This window comes from Cervus elaphus, chromosome 18 (assembly GCF_910594005.1).
Source record: "Cervus elaphus chromosome 18, mCerEla1.1, whole genome shotgun sequence".
NCBI lineage: Eukaryota > Metazoa > Chordata > Mammalia > Artiodactyla > Cervidae > Cervus > Cervus elaphus.
The window spans coordinates 64672367-64688957 of NC_057832.1; the positions used below are offsets into that span (position 1 = coordinate 64672367).

Below are 16591 nucleotides of genomic sequence, written 5' to 3' on the forward strand. Positions count from 1 at the left end.
ATTAGAATTTCCAGTGGCAGACATTCAAACTGAAAGTGAATTTAACATTTTGTTCCTTTTGTACAAAGGTAGTGGTTTAGCTTCTGAAAGCCATGACAGTCATGTGGCTTATGATAGGAAATGCCATCTCACTCTGCCGCCACCTAAAAATCGCTACTACACTTGGGAAGACTTGTCATGTGAGTGGGGAGCAAACTTAGAAGTCAGATTCTGTTTTTGAGTAAACTTACAATGTTCAAGATTTCCATCCCTAATGTTAGCTAAATAGGAGCATGGTTCTGTTAGAGATGAGCTCTGTGTAATGTGTTTAAACCAAAGATTAGTCCCATAGCAAACCTAAGAAAAAGGTCGTAAGACTTTGCTGAATGCAGTACCATCATTCCATTGACACCCAAGTCAGTGCTGATAGGAATCTGGCACTGCTTTTCCCCTGGTGATGTCTGGCTGTGGTATATCCAACCTAATTCATAGACAGGACTCCACAGCCTGTGAACCACCTGCCAAGTTGGAATAGACCCCCTGATTTCAGCTGTTCAGTTTCCTGTCCTCTCCTCATTTAACTGTCATAGTCATTTCCCATTCAAACCTTGAAAGCATGTGGGATCTTTCTTGTGTGATCATGGTTTTTCCAGTAGTCATGTATGGATATGAGAGTTGGACTATAAAGGTGAGCACTAAGAATTGATGCTTTTGAACTGTGGTGTTGGTGAAGACTCTTGAGAGTCCCTTGGACTGCAAAGAGATCCAACCAGTCCACCCTAAAGGAAATCAGTCCTGAATATTCATTGAAAGGACTGATTCTGACACTGAAACCCCAATACTTTGGCCACCTGATACGAAGAACTGACTCATTGGGAAAGACCCTGATGCTGGGAAAGATTAGAGTCGGGAGGAGAAGGGGATGACAAAGGATTAGATGGTTGGATGGCACCACCGACTCAACGGACATGAGTTTGAGTAAACTCTGGGAGTTGGTGATGGACAGGGGGGCCTGGCGTGCTGCAGTCCATGGGCTCGCAGAGTCAGACACGACTGAGTGACTGAACTGATAGTTCAGAAATAAACCTTCAGCTATTTGTGTCTTATCTGTTAAAAAATATAAACATCAATAGTATTGATAGAGAAATAAATCTCTGAAAGATATTTTAAATATGTTAAAGAGCCCACACCAGAAATTAAAAGGTTTTACTTTGTTAAATTATATAGAAGCAAGTTTCAGAAGCTAGATCTAGGTCCCTGCAGTTGACCACCTTTTCTTCCATGACACTAGAGAAATATTTGAGAAGAGCCCCTCAAAGAGGCATTTTCACCCAAACTTCCACTTTTACTACCCACTTGTATGCTTGATACATGTCACATTGATGGTAACTGGCCCAGAAGTCACCGTTGTCTAGGCTTGAACTCAATTGAATAGCTCATCTCACAAAGAATGTGTTCTTTTATATGTGGGTCCTTTCTTCCAGTGTTTTCAAGTCAGTTAAATGCTGTCTTTAAACTGTGCTGTCCCTAATCCTGTAGCTTCTCTGCATTATGTGAAGTCCTACCAAAAGCTATGACTATAAAAACCTGGCTGTTAGTATGGTCTTTTGTTTTTTTTCTACCTGAATGTCTCACATTGTGTGTTCAGGCTAAATTTCCCAAGGATAAGAAAGCTGACTTCTGCTTGCCTGCAAAGCTTAATTGTGCCTGGCCACTGTAAGTTCTTGGTAGATGTTTCACATGAGGACAACTGCTCAATCTGAGAAAGAAGGAACATAAGGAAGATGAAAATTGAGTACCAAAAATACAGGACACTTTGAGACAGGCTTCTCTCCACCCTCTTCCATACACATTGCAAAATATAGTACAAAAATAAAGTCACAGCTTTATACATATTTTCAAGATTTGCTTACTGAGGAAAGTAAAAATTCCCTGGCCCTGCAGTTAAAATTTCAGACCCTTATTTTGTTTATCTTCTCTGCATGTTGGCTTCAAACATTTACTTGTGTGTGTGTGTGTGTGTGTGTGTGTTTTCCCACCAAACACTGAATTGTTTAGCTGATTATTACCTTCACCAGTTTATGTTCAAATGAGATATATATAGCAAATAAGTGATTTATGGAATCAGAGATTCTTAGGAAGGTCATCCATTCCTTCATTGACTCTTTCATTCAGTAAATATTTTCTAGTGCCTAATCTGTAAAATTTTAATGTCATCATTAAAAAGCACAGTTCTGAGAGGGGAGCTATGAAAGGAACTTTGTTCTGGACTGGAATAGGAGGAGTTTTTATGAAGGAGTGAAACTTGTGCTGAAATCTGTAGCAGGAGTTAATAGGCAGACAGCAAAGGAAGACTTCTTATCAGCAGGAATAGCATACACACAGGCCCTGTGGTCAGAGTGAAGATGGTACATTCAAGGATCTGGAAGACTGTGTGGAGGAAGTGTGAGGTGCGAAGGAACCAATAAAAATGAGGTTGGAAGAAGACAAGGTCCAGATATTAGGGGGTAAAGAGACAAGAGAGAAACCAGGAAGGACCAGTTAGGAGCTTAATACAGCAGTCTGGGTAAGAGACGATGATGACTTGAACAGGTGGATTGCAATAATGGTAGTAGGAAGATCGATTTTTTTTAAATTTATTAATTTTTTTATTGAAGGATAGTTGCTTTACAGAATTTTGTTGTTTTCTGTCAAACCTCAACATGAATCAGCCATAGTTATACATATATCCCCTCCCTTTTGAAATTCCCTCCCATCTCCCTCCCCACCCCACCCTCCTGGGTTGATACAGAGCCCCTGTTTGAAGACAGAGATGACAAGTCTTGCAGATGGCTGGATGTGGGTGGGAGAGAAAAAAGTTTGAAGATGGCTCTTAGAATTGTGGCCTCAACAGAATGACAAATGGTGGTAACATTCACTTAAATGGAAGATACTGAGAGAGGAGTGGGAGAGGTGAGGGATCCTTTATTGAGCAGAAATTTAAGATGCTGTTAGATACCCAAGTGGAGATGTAAGAGAAGAGGCTGGACATGCTTGTATGGAGCTCAGAGAAGTTAAGACTAGCGACATGCTAATACGTTTGAGGTCCTCGGCATTGGGTAGTGTTTGAAGTCATCAAACTGAACGAGAGCACTCTAGAGGAAAGTACAGATTGAAAAGAGAAATCTACTTAAGACTGGGCCCTGGAACATGCCAACCTTCCAAGGTCAAGATGTTTGGAAGCCGCCAGCAACAGAGATGGAAAAGGAGTAGCCTATGATGTAAGATGAGAACCAGAAGGGCATAATACCAACCACATGAGGGAAATATTTCATAAAGGAAGGAGGTAAAGAGCTTCTGGGAGGTTGGAGGATGAAGATTGACAATTATCCCTGGGTTTTGGCAGTGGGATGCAGATACTGGTGACCTTGACAAGTACTGTTTCAGTGGAGCAGTAGAGATGAAAGTCTTATCAGAGTGAATTCAAGAGCAGATGGGAATTGAAAAAATGAAAGCAATAATTATCAGCTCTTTAGAAGATTTTGCTATAAGAAGGAGCAGAGAAATGTGGCTATATCTGGAAGGAGATATGAACGCTAAGATTCATTTCTGAATATGGAATATTATGCATGTTGGTTTACAGATAGGAAGGGCACAGAAAAAAGAAATATTGATAGTGCTAAAGAAAACAGGCCTAAGTGAAGAAACAGTGTCCTTGGGTAAGCCAGTAGGGGTGAGATAAAGTACAGGATTTCTCATTGTGCCTGTCTGAGATCACCTTTCCTGAAGGTAGCGCTGTCCACTGTCAACTTGCACTGGAAATTGGGTCAGCTGCGTAAGCATACAGTTTAGTTCCATTGACATTGTTTTTTGTGGTGAGACTTTCTCAATGAAGGAAGCTCACCACACTTAGGGTAGCACTGATAAAGTACCCACCAGGAAGCTTGGCTTTAGCCAGGAGCTTTGATACTTTAGCTAGGAGCATTGATCCATTGTAACAGGAAGGAAGACAAAGTATGTGATACTGACTATGAAAAGTTTTATGTTAGAGTAGATGATCTGTTGAAAGTGAAAAATTGAAAGTGTTAGTTGCTCAGTCATGTCTGACTCTTTTCAACCCCGTGGACTGCAGCCCTTTAGGCTCCTCTATTCATGGAATTTTCCAAGCAAGAATACTGAAGTGGGTTACCAGTCCCTTTTCCAGGGGATCTTCCCCACCTGGGGATTGAACCATATCTGCTGCATTGCAGGCAAATTCTTTACCATCTGAGCCACCAGGGAAGCCTGAGGTCTGCCAGGCTTCTCTGTCCATGGAATTTTCCAGGCAGGAATACTGGAGAAGGTAGCCATTCCCTTCTCCAAATGTTCTTCCAACCCAGGGATTGAGCCAGGGTCTCCTGGCTTGCACGCAGATTCTTTATCATCTGAGCCATCAGGGAAGCCCATTATCTGTTGAAGATCCATTGAAAAATAATTACTATTGTTTTTTGTTGATGGTGGGGTTTTTCTATTAGGGTTATTATCTTTAAATACTTTACTGTGGTGGGGGTTGGGGGCATGGGAGAAGGTAGTGATTTTTACCAAAAACTGTATATTACTAAGAGAAATGTGCCATACTTCCAGAGTTATAGTAAATATTTAAAAAAGAATTGCCTGCATCTCCTGGTGAGGTGTGAGGAGTTGGTAGAATGAATATATGAGGAAAGGCAAGAATATATTAGGATTTAAGTCTAGTAGGCCAAACAAACAAAAACTGAGGCTGTTGCCACATGAGTGATTTTGTACCAACACTGCCCAAAGGAGAAGGTCATGGAATTTCTAAAAATCCTTCCCTTTCAATCCTCGTTGATTCTTTTGACCTCACCTGCACTGCATACCTCCTTGACTAAAAGCAAAATCACTTCTTTTCTTGCCTTCCTGTTTTGGCTTATTCTGTGACCTCCATTTAGAGTGGCTTTCTCCATCAGCTTTGCTTGTCTTAATCTCAGTCTCTTCTTCAAAATATCTATAGAAACAGTATTGGTTCCTTCACAGTGATAAATGTACCATACCAATAATAGATGTTAATATAAGGGAAACTGGGTATGATGTATACAGGAACTCTGTATTATCTTTGCAATAATCCTGTAAGCCTAAAACTGTTGTTAAAAAAAAGTTTATTTAAAAAAAAGTAGCTATAGAAAAGTATAAAAAGTTCTACAAGGCTTACATTTTAGAAATATCTAGTACAGCAAATAATTATCACAAACCATAGATTTAAATACCTGTTTGAAACTACAGTCATTCAGCAAACACTTACTGGGCTAGGCCCTTGGTGATGCAGTGTTTACCATAGACAAATTTCCCAAATGTCATTGCTCACCAAGTTCCAACCCTCATCTATCTTCTTTTCCATCTCTAACACCAGACCTCAAAATGAATGATCACATGCATCAGAATTACGTGGCTGAGCCCTGGCATGATCTCACCAAGCCATAGCCTCTGGTGAGGCCCTAAAGCCTTATGTATCTTTCAGGTGCTACTCATGTACTGACATTTGAGGACCACTAGCTTAGGTCAGTTTCTCTGATGGCTGTCCAGGGTTTTGATCTGCCCTCTTAACCCTCTAGTTTATAGGGAATTTGTCATCCTCCAAGTTTAGATCTCCTTAGTTTTTCAGTGCACAAACATTAACCTTGTTGATGGCCAATTTATCCAAAAACTGGATATCGGAATCCAAAATATTCAGTTTATTTATAATTTATGGAGATGGGCTTTTGCTTGAGCAGATTATCAGGTTAGAGTAGTTTTCAAAAGGACAGTTTATAGGATGAGGTTTCTCTAGGGGGGATGGCATTGCATAAAAATACTTTCTAAATGCCAGAAATGAAGTGGCAGCTGGAAAATTTGAAGAAAGAGTTTTGATTTCCTGTGTGCTAGTTTCCCGTTTATGTATACATTTATCATGCTGTGCCATAGATTAGGGTTGTCAAAAGTGGTCTTTATGCTTGCATTCCTATGGCAGACATCAGTATTTTGACCATTTGTAGCAACAGATTGCAAACCTTTCTTGGCTATTAAATTGGAGCCCTGAGATTTGAAAAGTCCACATATTCAGAAACTGAGTCATGAGTAAAAGAATAAAACCAAAGGAGCCACATGGTTTTGGGTAAATTAGAACAAGTAAAAAAAAATCCTTAAACACTACAGGTTTCCACCACAGTGAAGGAGCCATAATATATATATGCCTTTTTAGCTGATTGAGGGCCTGTATGCCAGGAAACTGTCTTAGTGCTGAGACATAAAAAGCTCTGGGAGCTGCCTCTGTGACTTGGGCTGAGGATTATAAGCATAAATGAAAAGCGATTGAAATAGTCATTTTAAGATCTTTTTAGCCCTGGGAAGTCATATTTTTGAAGGTCTTATCCCTCATCATACCACCTGCCGCATGCCAAAATGAAAAGCAGTTTTTACATTTTGTTTTTTGAAGTATTGGCCTATGGAATAAATTGCCAGGCTTCCCTGGTGACTGAGACGGTAAAGAATCTTCCTGCAATGTAAGAGACCCGGGTTCGATCCCTGGGTCAGGAAGATCCCCTGGAGAAGGAAATGACAACCCACTCCAATATTCTTACCTGGAAAACCTCATGGACAGAGAAGTCTGGCAGGCTTCAACCCATGGGGTCGCACAGAGTCAGACATGACTGAGCAACTAACAAACACACGCAGTACTTTCCAAAGCCCCTGAAAAGGCCTGTGCCCTGTACTTCTTATGCCTGATGATAAAGCACCCTTGGTATGAGGGTGAGATGTTCAGTGTAGAGCAAGGATGCATGTCCTGTTAAAGAACCACAGTAGTCACTGGCCTAAAATTCTTGAAGGCAGGAGAGTGTGAAGCAGTGTTGTTTGGAATGTGTTTCTGACTTGAACCTCTCCAGAACCTTGCTCTTCAAAAGTTGGATTGTGAATCAACAGCGTGAACATTTCCTGGCGCTTGTAAGAAATGCAGAACTTTTGGCCCTATCCCAAGCCTGCTGAATCATGATCTGCATCTTAAATGATCACCAGGCATCCATGGAAGTTTGTCTAACTTTTAAAAATGTTTGTCTAGAGCAATGGTTCTCAACTCTGGGTGTACAAAGAAATCACCTGGGAGCTTTACTGATCCTGAGGTCCACATTGCACCCCAGTCCAATTATTAAATCTTTTGGGTGTGATCCAGACATCTGTGTTTTTTAAAGCTCCTCAGTGATTCCAGTAAGCAGTCAGCTTGAAGCTCACAGGTCCTTCATAAAGCCAGAGAGAGTCCTTGTTGTTTACCAGCAAGCACTGTTCAAGAAGCCATGGATTTTGTTCATGTGTTTGGGATCCAGCATATAGATTACAAATGAGTAGTCTTTGCCAAGGAATCATCTCACTTGGAAGGTTGAGTTTGTTGGCTCCTTTCCACAGCATTGGGCCCAATAATCCAAATCTCAGATACATCATGTTTTACTAACACTAGAGGTTACTGTTTCTGAACAACAGTTCAAGCTAGAGTTGTGGGCCAGAAGGTGGTTTTGATGTGAAACTCAGGTATCATGGTTCTGTGTATATTTCTTCATTGACTATTGAAGGAAAACATTTGTTAAGGATGCAAATTTTTCTTCTTTAAACTTAGAAGCCCAACAATGCAATAGGTGCTGGACAAAGAGCCCCTTCCTTGCCTGATAGCGTTCCATTTTCTGATGAATAAGCTTTAGTTTTATACAGTAAGATTTGAATGAACTGCTTTAGAAACTTAACCAGTTACCACCTTGGATTTCATCAGTGAACATTTATGTTCTCCAAAAACTATAAATATTCTTCTAATGAGTAAATATTCTTTTAATCTCTATTTTACCAGTAGGATAACCAAGGTGTGAGGTTGATGAGGTGTTTTGTTTTGTTTCATGTTATTTTACCTAGGGTCATACAACTACATCCCTCATTTACAAATCCTGCAATGAGAACTAGGGCCTCATCACATCACAAGCACTTCCTTATGCATGCATCTTAGGAAAGGCCAAAGAGATTTTAAAGATCAATCATTTATAAATTGGTGCTTGGTTTCTGGTGGTTTGGGGAGTGACCTATCTTGTTTCAATAAATGCTGTTATCTGACATTAAATGAGCCAATTGGAATTGCATTCAGTTTTGAACATATGCTCTTGTAGCTGTTAAAAGGAGCAGATTTTTAACAAATTGCTTAACTCAAGAGTTAACCAAGGATGCTTACTAAATCTTCCTTTTATAATCTCCCTAACAAGATACAGATGACTATATATGGCCCCTCTGACAGGCTTTCCCTAATTCTCCAGCCCAGAGATGCCCCATTCTCTAAACTGCTGTAACACTGTCAGTTTCACACAGCTTAGTACTGGGATATAGACAATTTCACAGTCTGTAATGGTTTCTTTAGTGGCAATGTTGTCACCATGGAGAGGGAATCTGACTCCCATAGCTCTCACATGCCCGCTAACACCTTAAATAGGGAAGAGCAGGGAGAAGACAGTCAAATAAATACTCAATATAATCTATTGCTTTAACCTGCCCATTTCATCTGTGGGCTCTCTCTCTTGCTGTATTATATAAGTTTTTATACTTTCTTCTATGTTAATAAAATATAGACTATTGTAAATTTGTTTAAAAATTTTTGCTTTGTTTAGAAATTTAAAAATTGTAAAACATCAAGACAATATAGTTCTGAGTCATATGAATTTATAGATTTTTCTGCATATCATTTCAGTGGCAGATTCTTTTACTTTTTTTTTTTCTAGGTGTCCTCTTTTTCATTTCAAATATGAATTATCTAATATTGTTCCACAGGCTTACTGAAGAGGTTTTCTTTTGTCTTAATTACTTTAGTCTTGCCTAATAAATGGTTTTCACTAATGTGAAGTTTTCAACTTAAAATGTATTCTTTTTTATCACTAGCGTCATTATTACAACAGTTCTGTACCTGTCAGATGCACTTCGGAAGAACTTCTTAAATGAAAACTTTGATTATAAGGTCAGTATCCATTTAGATAACTATCTTGCTTAGGCTAAAAGGTTTTACATTATCCCTCAAGAAATTGCCTCATGAATTTTCTTTCTCTTAGTAATAGGAAGATAAAATTATTCTGGCTACCTCAAATTAATCTTGGAACATATTAGTTTCAATTATGAATAATGTTAAGAGTTCCTCATTCTATTTGTGAATAAGTTAGGTCTATAACTATGTTCATCAACCTGGTCAAAATCATAGTGCTTAAGAGGAAAGAATGTTCTTTACTGTTACTGTAAATTTTAATTCTTTTTCTTTTTGATCCCCTGCATGACAAAAAGAACTTAGAGCATAATGTTTTAAAACATCTTTTAAAATAGAGTTTATATAAAGAATATATTTACAAAGTAAACTGTTTAGTTCCTTTAGATCTCTATCTTCTTATAATTTAGAATGAACTAGTGAAAAGAAAAAAAAATGAAAAATTAGTAAGATTCTTTAGGGCAGATCTCTCTGTAAGTTTGTAATGTAATGTGATATGCCTGGGTCTCTAGGAATTCTCAGTATACCATTTTTTAAATAGAGAATGAAAAATGGTAAATAAAGATGGGCAGTGCCTATCCTGGTTTCCCTTCTGAGTGGTGTTTTATGTTTTTGACATCTTAATTTCCCATTCTTTTAAAAGTAACATTTTATACTAAACATTCAATAAAATTTCCTTATCAGAGAACTAGAAAATACAAAAAGTATAATAGAAACCAGTGGAATTTTAATGGTTGCATAATAGATGTCTTTATACTTTATAATAATCAAAATATCAAAATTTCATTATCACCACATTACTTCTTAATATTCAGTTTGTTTCTACTGTTTTATTCTCGTAAATTACTCTTTTTATATATTTCTTACAAAATAAAATTTGACTTATATTCCTAATTGTTTCTTTGGATGAATATTTGTAAATGAAAATGTTGAGGTAAAGGTTGTAACAATTCTATTTGATTGCCTTGGCATACACCCGCACTAGAGGAGTCCATTTTGGGGGGCACTCTGATAAGCGGAACAATTTTTTGCTTTATTTACATTTCTCACTGAGGTGAAGTGAAGTCGCTCAGTCATGTCTGCCTCTTTGCAACCCCATGGACTGTAGCCTGCCAGGTTCCTCCGTCCATGGGATTTTCCAGACAAGGATACTGGAGTGGGTTGCCATTTCCTTCTCCAGGGGACCTTCCCAACCCAGGGATCAAACCCGGGTCTCCTGTATTGCAGGCAGATTCTTTACCGTCTGAGCCAAGAGGAAGCCCACATTTCTCACTAGTTATGTTTTTAATTATTCATTGGTTATTAATCATTAACTAGTTATTAGCTATTGACTAATTATTGACTAAAATTCATGTTTTGTGAGGTATCTGTTCTTTTGTTCATTATTTTGCTTAGAGTTTTATATTCTTTTTTATTTGTGAGCACTCTTTATGTATAAAATATATTCTTTATAATGTTTCATATTAATCTTTAATTTTACATGGTGTCAATAGAAAAGTCATTTCTTTCCCTATGTCCTCCATGTTTTTGGTTACATTTATTTCTGGAAATTTTATTTTGATCTCTTTCTAATGCGTTTTTGGTGTAAGAGAACTTAGAAGATTTGTCTGGGTGGGGAATTTTTATGTACTCTCTGAATTTAAATCAATTAGCATATCCAAAATAGTGTATGTATCTTTCTTTTTTTTTTTTTGAGTCCTACATTTAAAGGGGTTCCAAAATGAAATCACACCAAAATAAAGTTATCCAGCTTATGCCTCAGCCTTCTTGGAGACACACAGACATGTTATGAGAGAAATGAAGTATCTACCATTTAGCATATACCAGAGAGCCCATGAAACTTGGGATACAGCAATATAAAAATAGTATCTATTTAGTTAGTTTGCTTCTTTGTTATAGGAAATTTCACGGATGTATAAAAGTAAAGAGAATAATACGATGAATCCCTCATGTACCCATACCCAGGTACAGCTACTATCAACTCATGGCCCATCTTATTGCAACTCTCCCCCCATCCACTTACCACTTTTGAAGCAAATCCAAGATATTTTGTCACTTCACCTGTAAATATTTTTGTAACCCCATAGTATTTAAATATGTCATTCTCATTTTAGATCTGGGATTCCTACTTTTACCTTGCGGTCATTTTTATAAACCAGTTGTGTCTGCAGTTAGAGATGTTTACACCTTCCAAAAAGAAAAAGGTATTAGAAAAGTAAGTACCAGTGTATAATTGGGTAAGAATATGAGGCAAATCAAATGTTGTGCCCTTTAAAAAGTATTTTACTTGGAGTGATTCATAAATCTGATCTCCATAACTAGAAATCAAAGTGGAGAGGCAATGATCAAGAGGACAGCAAGCGACTTTTTTGGAATTTCACTATTTTGAGCTTATTTAGAAATCTTTGTCCTCAGTCTTTCAGGATTCAAAAATACTATAGGAGCCAAAAATTATGAGACAAATATGTTTCACTCAAGGGTTAATATGTGAATTTGAATTAGAGGCCTCAAGACATGTATTAATACATTGTACAAATTTCCAGTTTTAAAATGAATGTCATGGGGATGTAATGTACATACAACACTGGTGATTCTAGTTAATAATACTGCATTGCATATTTGAAAGTAGCTAAGAGAGTGCATCTTGAAAGTTTTCATCGAAAGAAAAAACATTGTAACTAGTTATGGTGATGGATATTAACTGGACTTACTGTGGTGGCAATTTTGCAATATATACAAATATTCAAATTGTTACGTTGTGTACCTAAAGGCTATAATATGATATTATGTCAGTTATACCTCAGTAAAAGATGTGTACATTAAACATTTTTAGTTAAGAACATGTTGTCTTTTAATTCAGAAAGATAGACTGTGTCCTAAAAAGACACAGATAACTTCTTTTTTCTGGAGTCTTTGTATCAGGTTTGATTTCTGTTCTATTTCAGATATGGTGACATGCGGGTAACAATGGGTTGTGAAATTTTCAGCATGTGGCAAAATCTAGGTAAGTAATGAAAAAAGAAGCCACCCCTATTTTGTAGCTTATCACTGTCCTTGTAAGGAAACAAATGAAGATGGACAGTTTACCATTGACAGCATTTGAAACCAAGTGTCTAAATCAATAAAGAAGTCTAGAGAGACTAAGGGACAGTCTGGCGTTGAATAAGGCTACAACTGATTCTTTAAATTGGTATCTATCTGAAAAATCACCTTTCTTTTGTGTGTTCCACTGAATGACAAATTTTATAATCTAGCATTATTCCAGTAAGACCTGCAATGAGCTAACCTTTCAGAATTTGGAATTATAGCAACTCAGAATGAATTGAGGCTGTGAATCATAACGAATTTAGAATAAGGTTCATGAAACATTGACCTGAGCATCTGTACTCTTAAAATTTTGAAACCAATGGCCTATGTCATAAAGACTATAGCCAAAGGATTTTAAAGCATCTGTAGTTGCTAAGAAACGATTAGATCCAGTTTTGTTAATCTGCCACAGCAGATAGAGCATATTATCCAGCAAATTGATGACACAGATCTGGTTGCATAAAAAAGAATAATATTTAGAAGAAACGTTGTTTTAAAATCTCATTGGCATTGGGTTTCTTTATAGAAAGTCATAACTTACTTAATTTGACATGTTAATTATGCATGTTTATAGCTCTGCTCTGCTTAGTTGCTCAGTTGTGTCCCATTCTTTTCAACCCTTTGGACTGTAGCCCACCAGGCCCCTCTGTCCCTGAGATTTTTGAGGCAGGAATACTGGAGTGGGTTGCCATTTCCTCCTCCAGGGGATCTTCCCCACCCAGGGATTGAACCCACATCCCCTGCATTGCAGGCAGATTCTTTATCGCTGAGCCTTCTAGGAAGCCCTAAGTTCATAGCATTCATTTACTATTGTAATTCTCCCTTGTGATTTATTAAAGTGATGGACCTATTTGAATTGAATATATAATGACCTGAAACTATATTTTCTCTTGGACTTATCCAAACACAACTTGAAAAGGGCAGAATTTGTTTTCTGTAACTAGAAATACAACCCTTATCATTTTACTTCAATTCATGTTACAGAAGTGATATTTGACCAAGATACCCCTCAAATGTAGAATACATACAGGGCAATTTGAAGAAACCTTGTTATATATAATTGAGCCCAGGGTTTGATGCTCACTGATAATTTCAGGGGGGAAAAAAAGGAAGTTACCACTTGAAAGCAACCTCCAACTGTCTAAAACCAGCCAGAGAAGCCCATGACATATGTTTAGATTCAACTGAAAAATAACCTCAATTTGTCTTATTTGAAGAACACCTCCTCTCAGTCTTCATGTTTCATTGATTCTTTGTGCTTTGTTTTTCAAAAACAGATCAAGACCCTTGGAATGTCCCTATTGCTTTTGGCATTAATTTAGCAAAGTGTTTTCCAAAGAAGGTTACATTGAAGTGTGGTTGTGGCTTAGGCTCTTGTCAGAGCTCAAATGATAAGACCTGGACAGTTCACTTGAGTTAACAGAATGTGAGAAAATGGCAGGTTAACATCTTCTAGATAAATCTTAGCACAGTCATGTGTGGTTATTTCCACATGAATCTTTCTCTAAGCCAGCATACCTGTGCCCTTAGGCCCATGGTCTGCTAAATAAAACTGGCACCTTTTGTTGCATTAAAGATGTCATTGTTTGCTTCATAAACTTTTCTCCTCTATTTTGTCTTTAACAAAAATATGTCTACCTCTCTGGGTTTTGTTTTCCTCAGAAACCTAAAGAATGTAAAACATCTCTAAAGCATGCTGGTCCCCATAACATATTATGATGTCAGTGCTCTTTTGAACAGTGGTTCCAGGAGGCTCAGTGATAAAGAATCCCCCCTGCCAAACAGGAAATGTGGGTTCAATCCCTGGGTTGGGAAGATACCTGGGGGAAGGAAATGGCAATCCACTCCAGTATTCTTGCCTGGAGAATCTCATGGGCAGAGGAGCCTGGTGGGCTACAGTCCATGGGATCGCAAAGAGCTGGACACAACTTAGTGACTGAACAACAACAATAGCACTCAGTAAACAGCATCGCCTGGAAGCTTGTAAGAAATGCAAATTCTTTGGCTCCTCTCAAGAACCTCTGAGAGGAGGCACAACAGTCTTGAGTTTCCAAGTTCTCCAGGTGATTCTTAGGCACTTGGCTAAAGACTGAAAAGCACTGCTGTAGACAGCACTCTAGCCTTTCTTTGTTTTTCCAACCCTAAAGTCTAGCTCTAGCACCCTGTTATAAAAGGCTCATTATAATCAAGTGCAAATTCCCAGCATGACATAGTTCAAGTATAAGGTGTGTGTACATTTTCACTTCATTCCTTGGTTTCTGCATTATTTCCTTAGAGTTGTGGTCATAGCCTTCCAAAACATGAGGTGAATTTTAAAGGTCATTGCTGCCATACAACAACTGGAATTGGAAACTGTTTAGAAATGTAAAAACCTCTTTTCCAACATATATTTTTACAAAATGTTAAGAAAAATTAAGTATTCATGGTACTATTTTAACACCCCTCAAAGGGCCTAAGTCAGCATGTTACTTAAGAATATCAGTATATATTAGTTATAATTTGGATCACCTATAAGTGTATAATATTGAGTGTTTTGCTTGCTAAAGGAGAATTTATTCAGATAATTAAAGGTTTTCATTTTATACCATACACAAAAATTTTAAATGGATTAAAGACTTGAATATAAGACCTGAAACTATAAAACTCTAAAAAGAAAACATAGACAGTACAGTCTTTGACATCAGTCTTAGCAATATCTTCCTAAGTATGTCTACTTAGGCAAGGGAAACAAAAGCAAATATAAACCAATGGGATTAAATAAAACTTAGAAATGTCTGCACAGCAAAGGATACAATCAACAAAACAACACACCACCTACTGAGTGGGAGAAGATATTTGCAGATCATATATCCAATAAGAGGTTATTATCCAAATATATGGGGCATCCCAGGTGGCACAGTGGTAAAGAATCTGCCCTGCCAATGCAGGAGACACAGGTTTGATCCCTGCGTCGGGAAGATCCCCTAGAGAAGGGGTGGCTACCCCACTGTAGTATTCTTCCTGGAGAATTCCACGGACAGAGGAGCCTGGCAGGCTACAGTCCATGGGGTCACAAAGAGTTAGAAACGACTGAGCAACTTAGCACTCATGCAACTCAACCACAACAATAAATGATTAAAAAATGGGCAGAGAATCTGAATAGACATATTTTCAAAGGAGACGTGCAGATGACCAGCAGGCACATGGAAAGATGTTTAACATCACTAACTATTAGGGAAATGTCAATCAAAACCACAATGAGATATCATTTCATGCCCATTAGAATGGCTGTTATCAAAAAGATAAGAAGTAATAGTGCTGAACAGGGTGTGAAAGAAGGGGAACCATCATATACTGTTGGTGGTAATTTTCTGTAGTGGCTGCACCAATTTACATTGATAAATTTGGTAAATTGGTGCAGCCACTATGGAAAAAAGTATGAAGAGTCCTCAAAAAATTAAGATTAGATCTACCATGTGACCCAGCAATTCCACTTCTGGATATCCAAAGAATACCAAAAAATTAATTTGTACAGATATATGCACTCCTGTATTCATTGCAGCATTATTTATTATAGCCAAGATATGGAAACAACCTAACTCTCCATTAACAGAAAAATGGGTCAAGAGGTTGTATATACAAAGAATGGAATACTACTCTGTTATAGGAAAGGTGAAATATTGTCATTTGTGATAACATAGAGGGTATTATGGGTGTCCCTGATGGCTCAGATGGTGAAGAATCCGCCTGCGATGCAGGAGACCTGGGTTCGATCTCTGGGTTGGGAAGAACCCCTGGAGAAGGGAATGGCTACCCACTCCAGTATTCTAGCCTGGAAAATTCCATGGACTGTGTAGTCCATGGGGTCAACAAAGAGTCGAACACGACTGAGCGACTTTCACTGAAACCAAAACTGAGAGGGTGTTATGCTAAGTGAAACAAATCAGGCAATGACAGTTATCATATGACTTCACTCATGAAGAATATTAAAGTAAATAAATGAACAAAGGGAGACAAAAGTAAGCATATAGAGGATGGATTAGTGGCTACCAGATGGGAAGGGAAGCTGCTGCTGTTGTTCAGTCCGTAAGTTATGTCCAACTCTTCAAGACCCCATGGACTGCAGCACACCAGGCTTCCGTATCTTTCCCATTCTCCTGGAGTCTGCTCAAACTCACATTCATTGAGTCGGTGATGCCATCCAGCTATCTCATCCTCTGTCACCCACTTCCCTTCCTGTCATCAATCTTGCCCAGCATCATGGTCTTTTTCAATGAGTCAGCTCTTCGCATCAAGTGGCCAGAGTATTGGAGCTTCAGCTTCAGTGAATATTCCAATGAATATTCAGGGTTGATTTCCTTTAGGACTTAATCCACTTGCTGTCCAAGGGACCCTCAGGAGTCTTCTCCAGCATCACAGTTTGAAAGCATCAATTCTTCGGCACTCAGCCTTCTTTATGTTCCAGCTCTCACATCCACACATAATAACTGGAAAAAGGATAACTTTGACTGTATAGACCTCTGTCGGCAAAGTGATGTC

The 16591-nt window shown here is 38.1% G+C and overlaps 1 protein-coding gene across 3 annotated transcripts in view; it reads left to right on the forward strand.

The window, feature by feature from the left end:
* DOCK4 (dedicator of cytokinesis 4) overlaps positions 1–16591 on the forward strand; it is a 473136-nt gene that overhangs the window by 380765 nt on the left and 75780 nt on the right. For all 3 annotated transcript variants that reach the window (XM_043872328.1, XM_043872326.1, XM_043872327.1), the window contains exons 28-30: positions 8893–8968; positions 11101–11201; positions 11932–11990. In XM_043872328.1, the coding sequence (XP_043728263.1) occupies positions 8893–8968; positions 11101–11201; positions 11932–11990 (236 nt within the window). The remainder of the gene's footprint in view (positions 1–8892; positions 8969–11100; positions 11202–11931; positions 11991–16591) is intronic.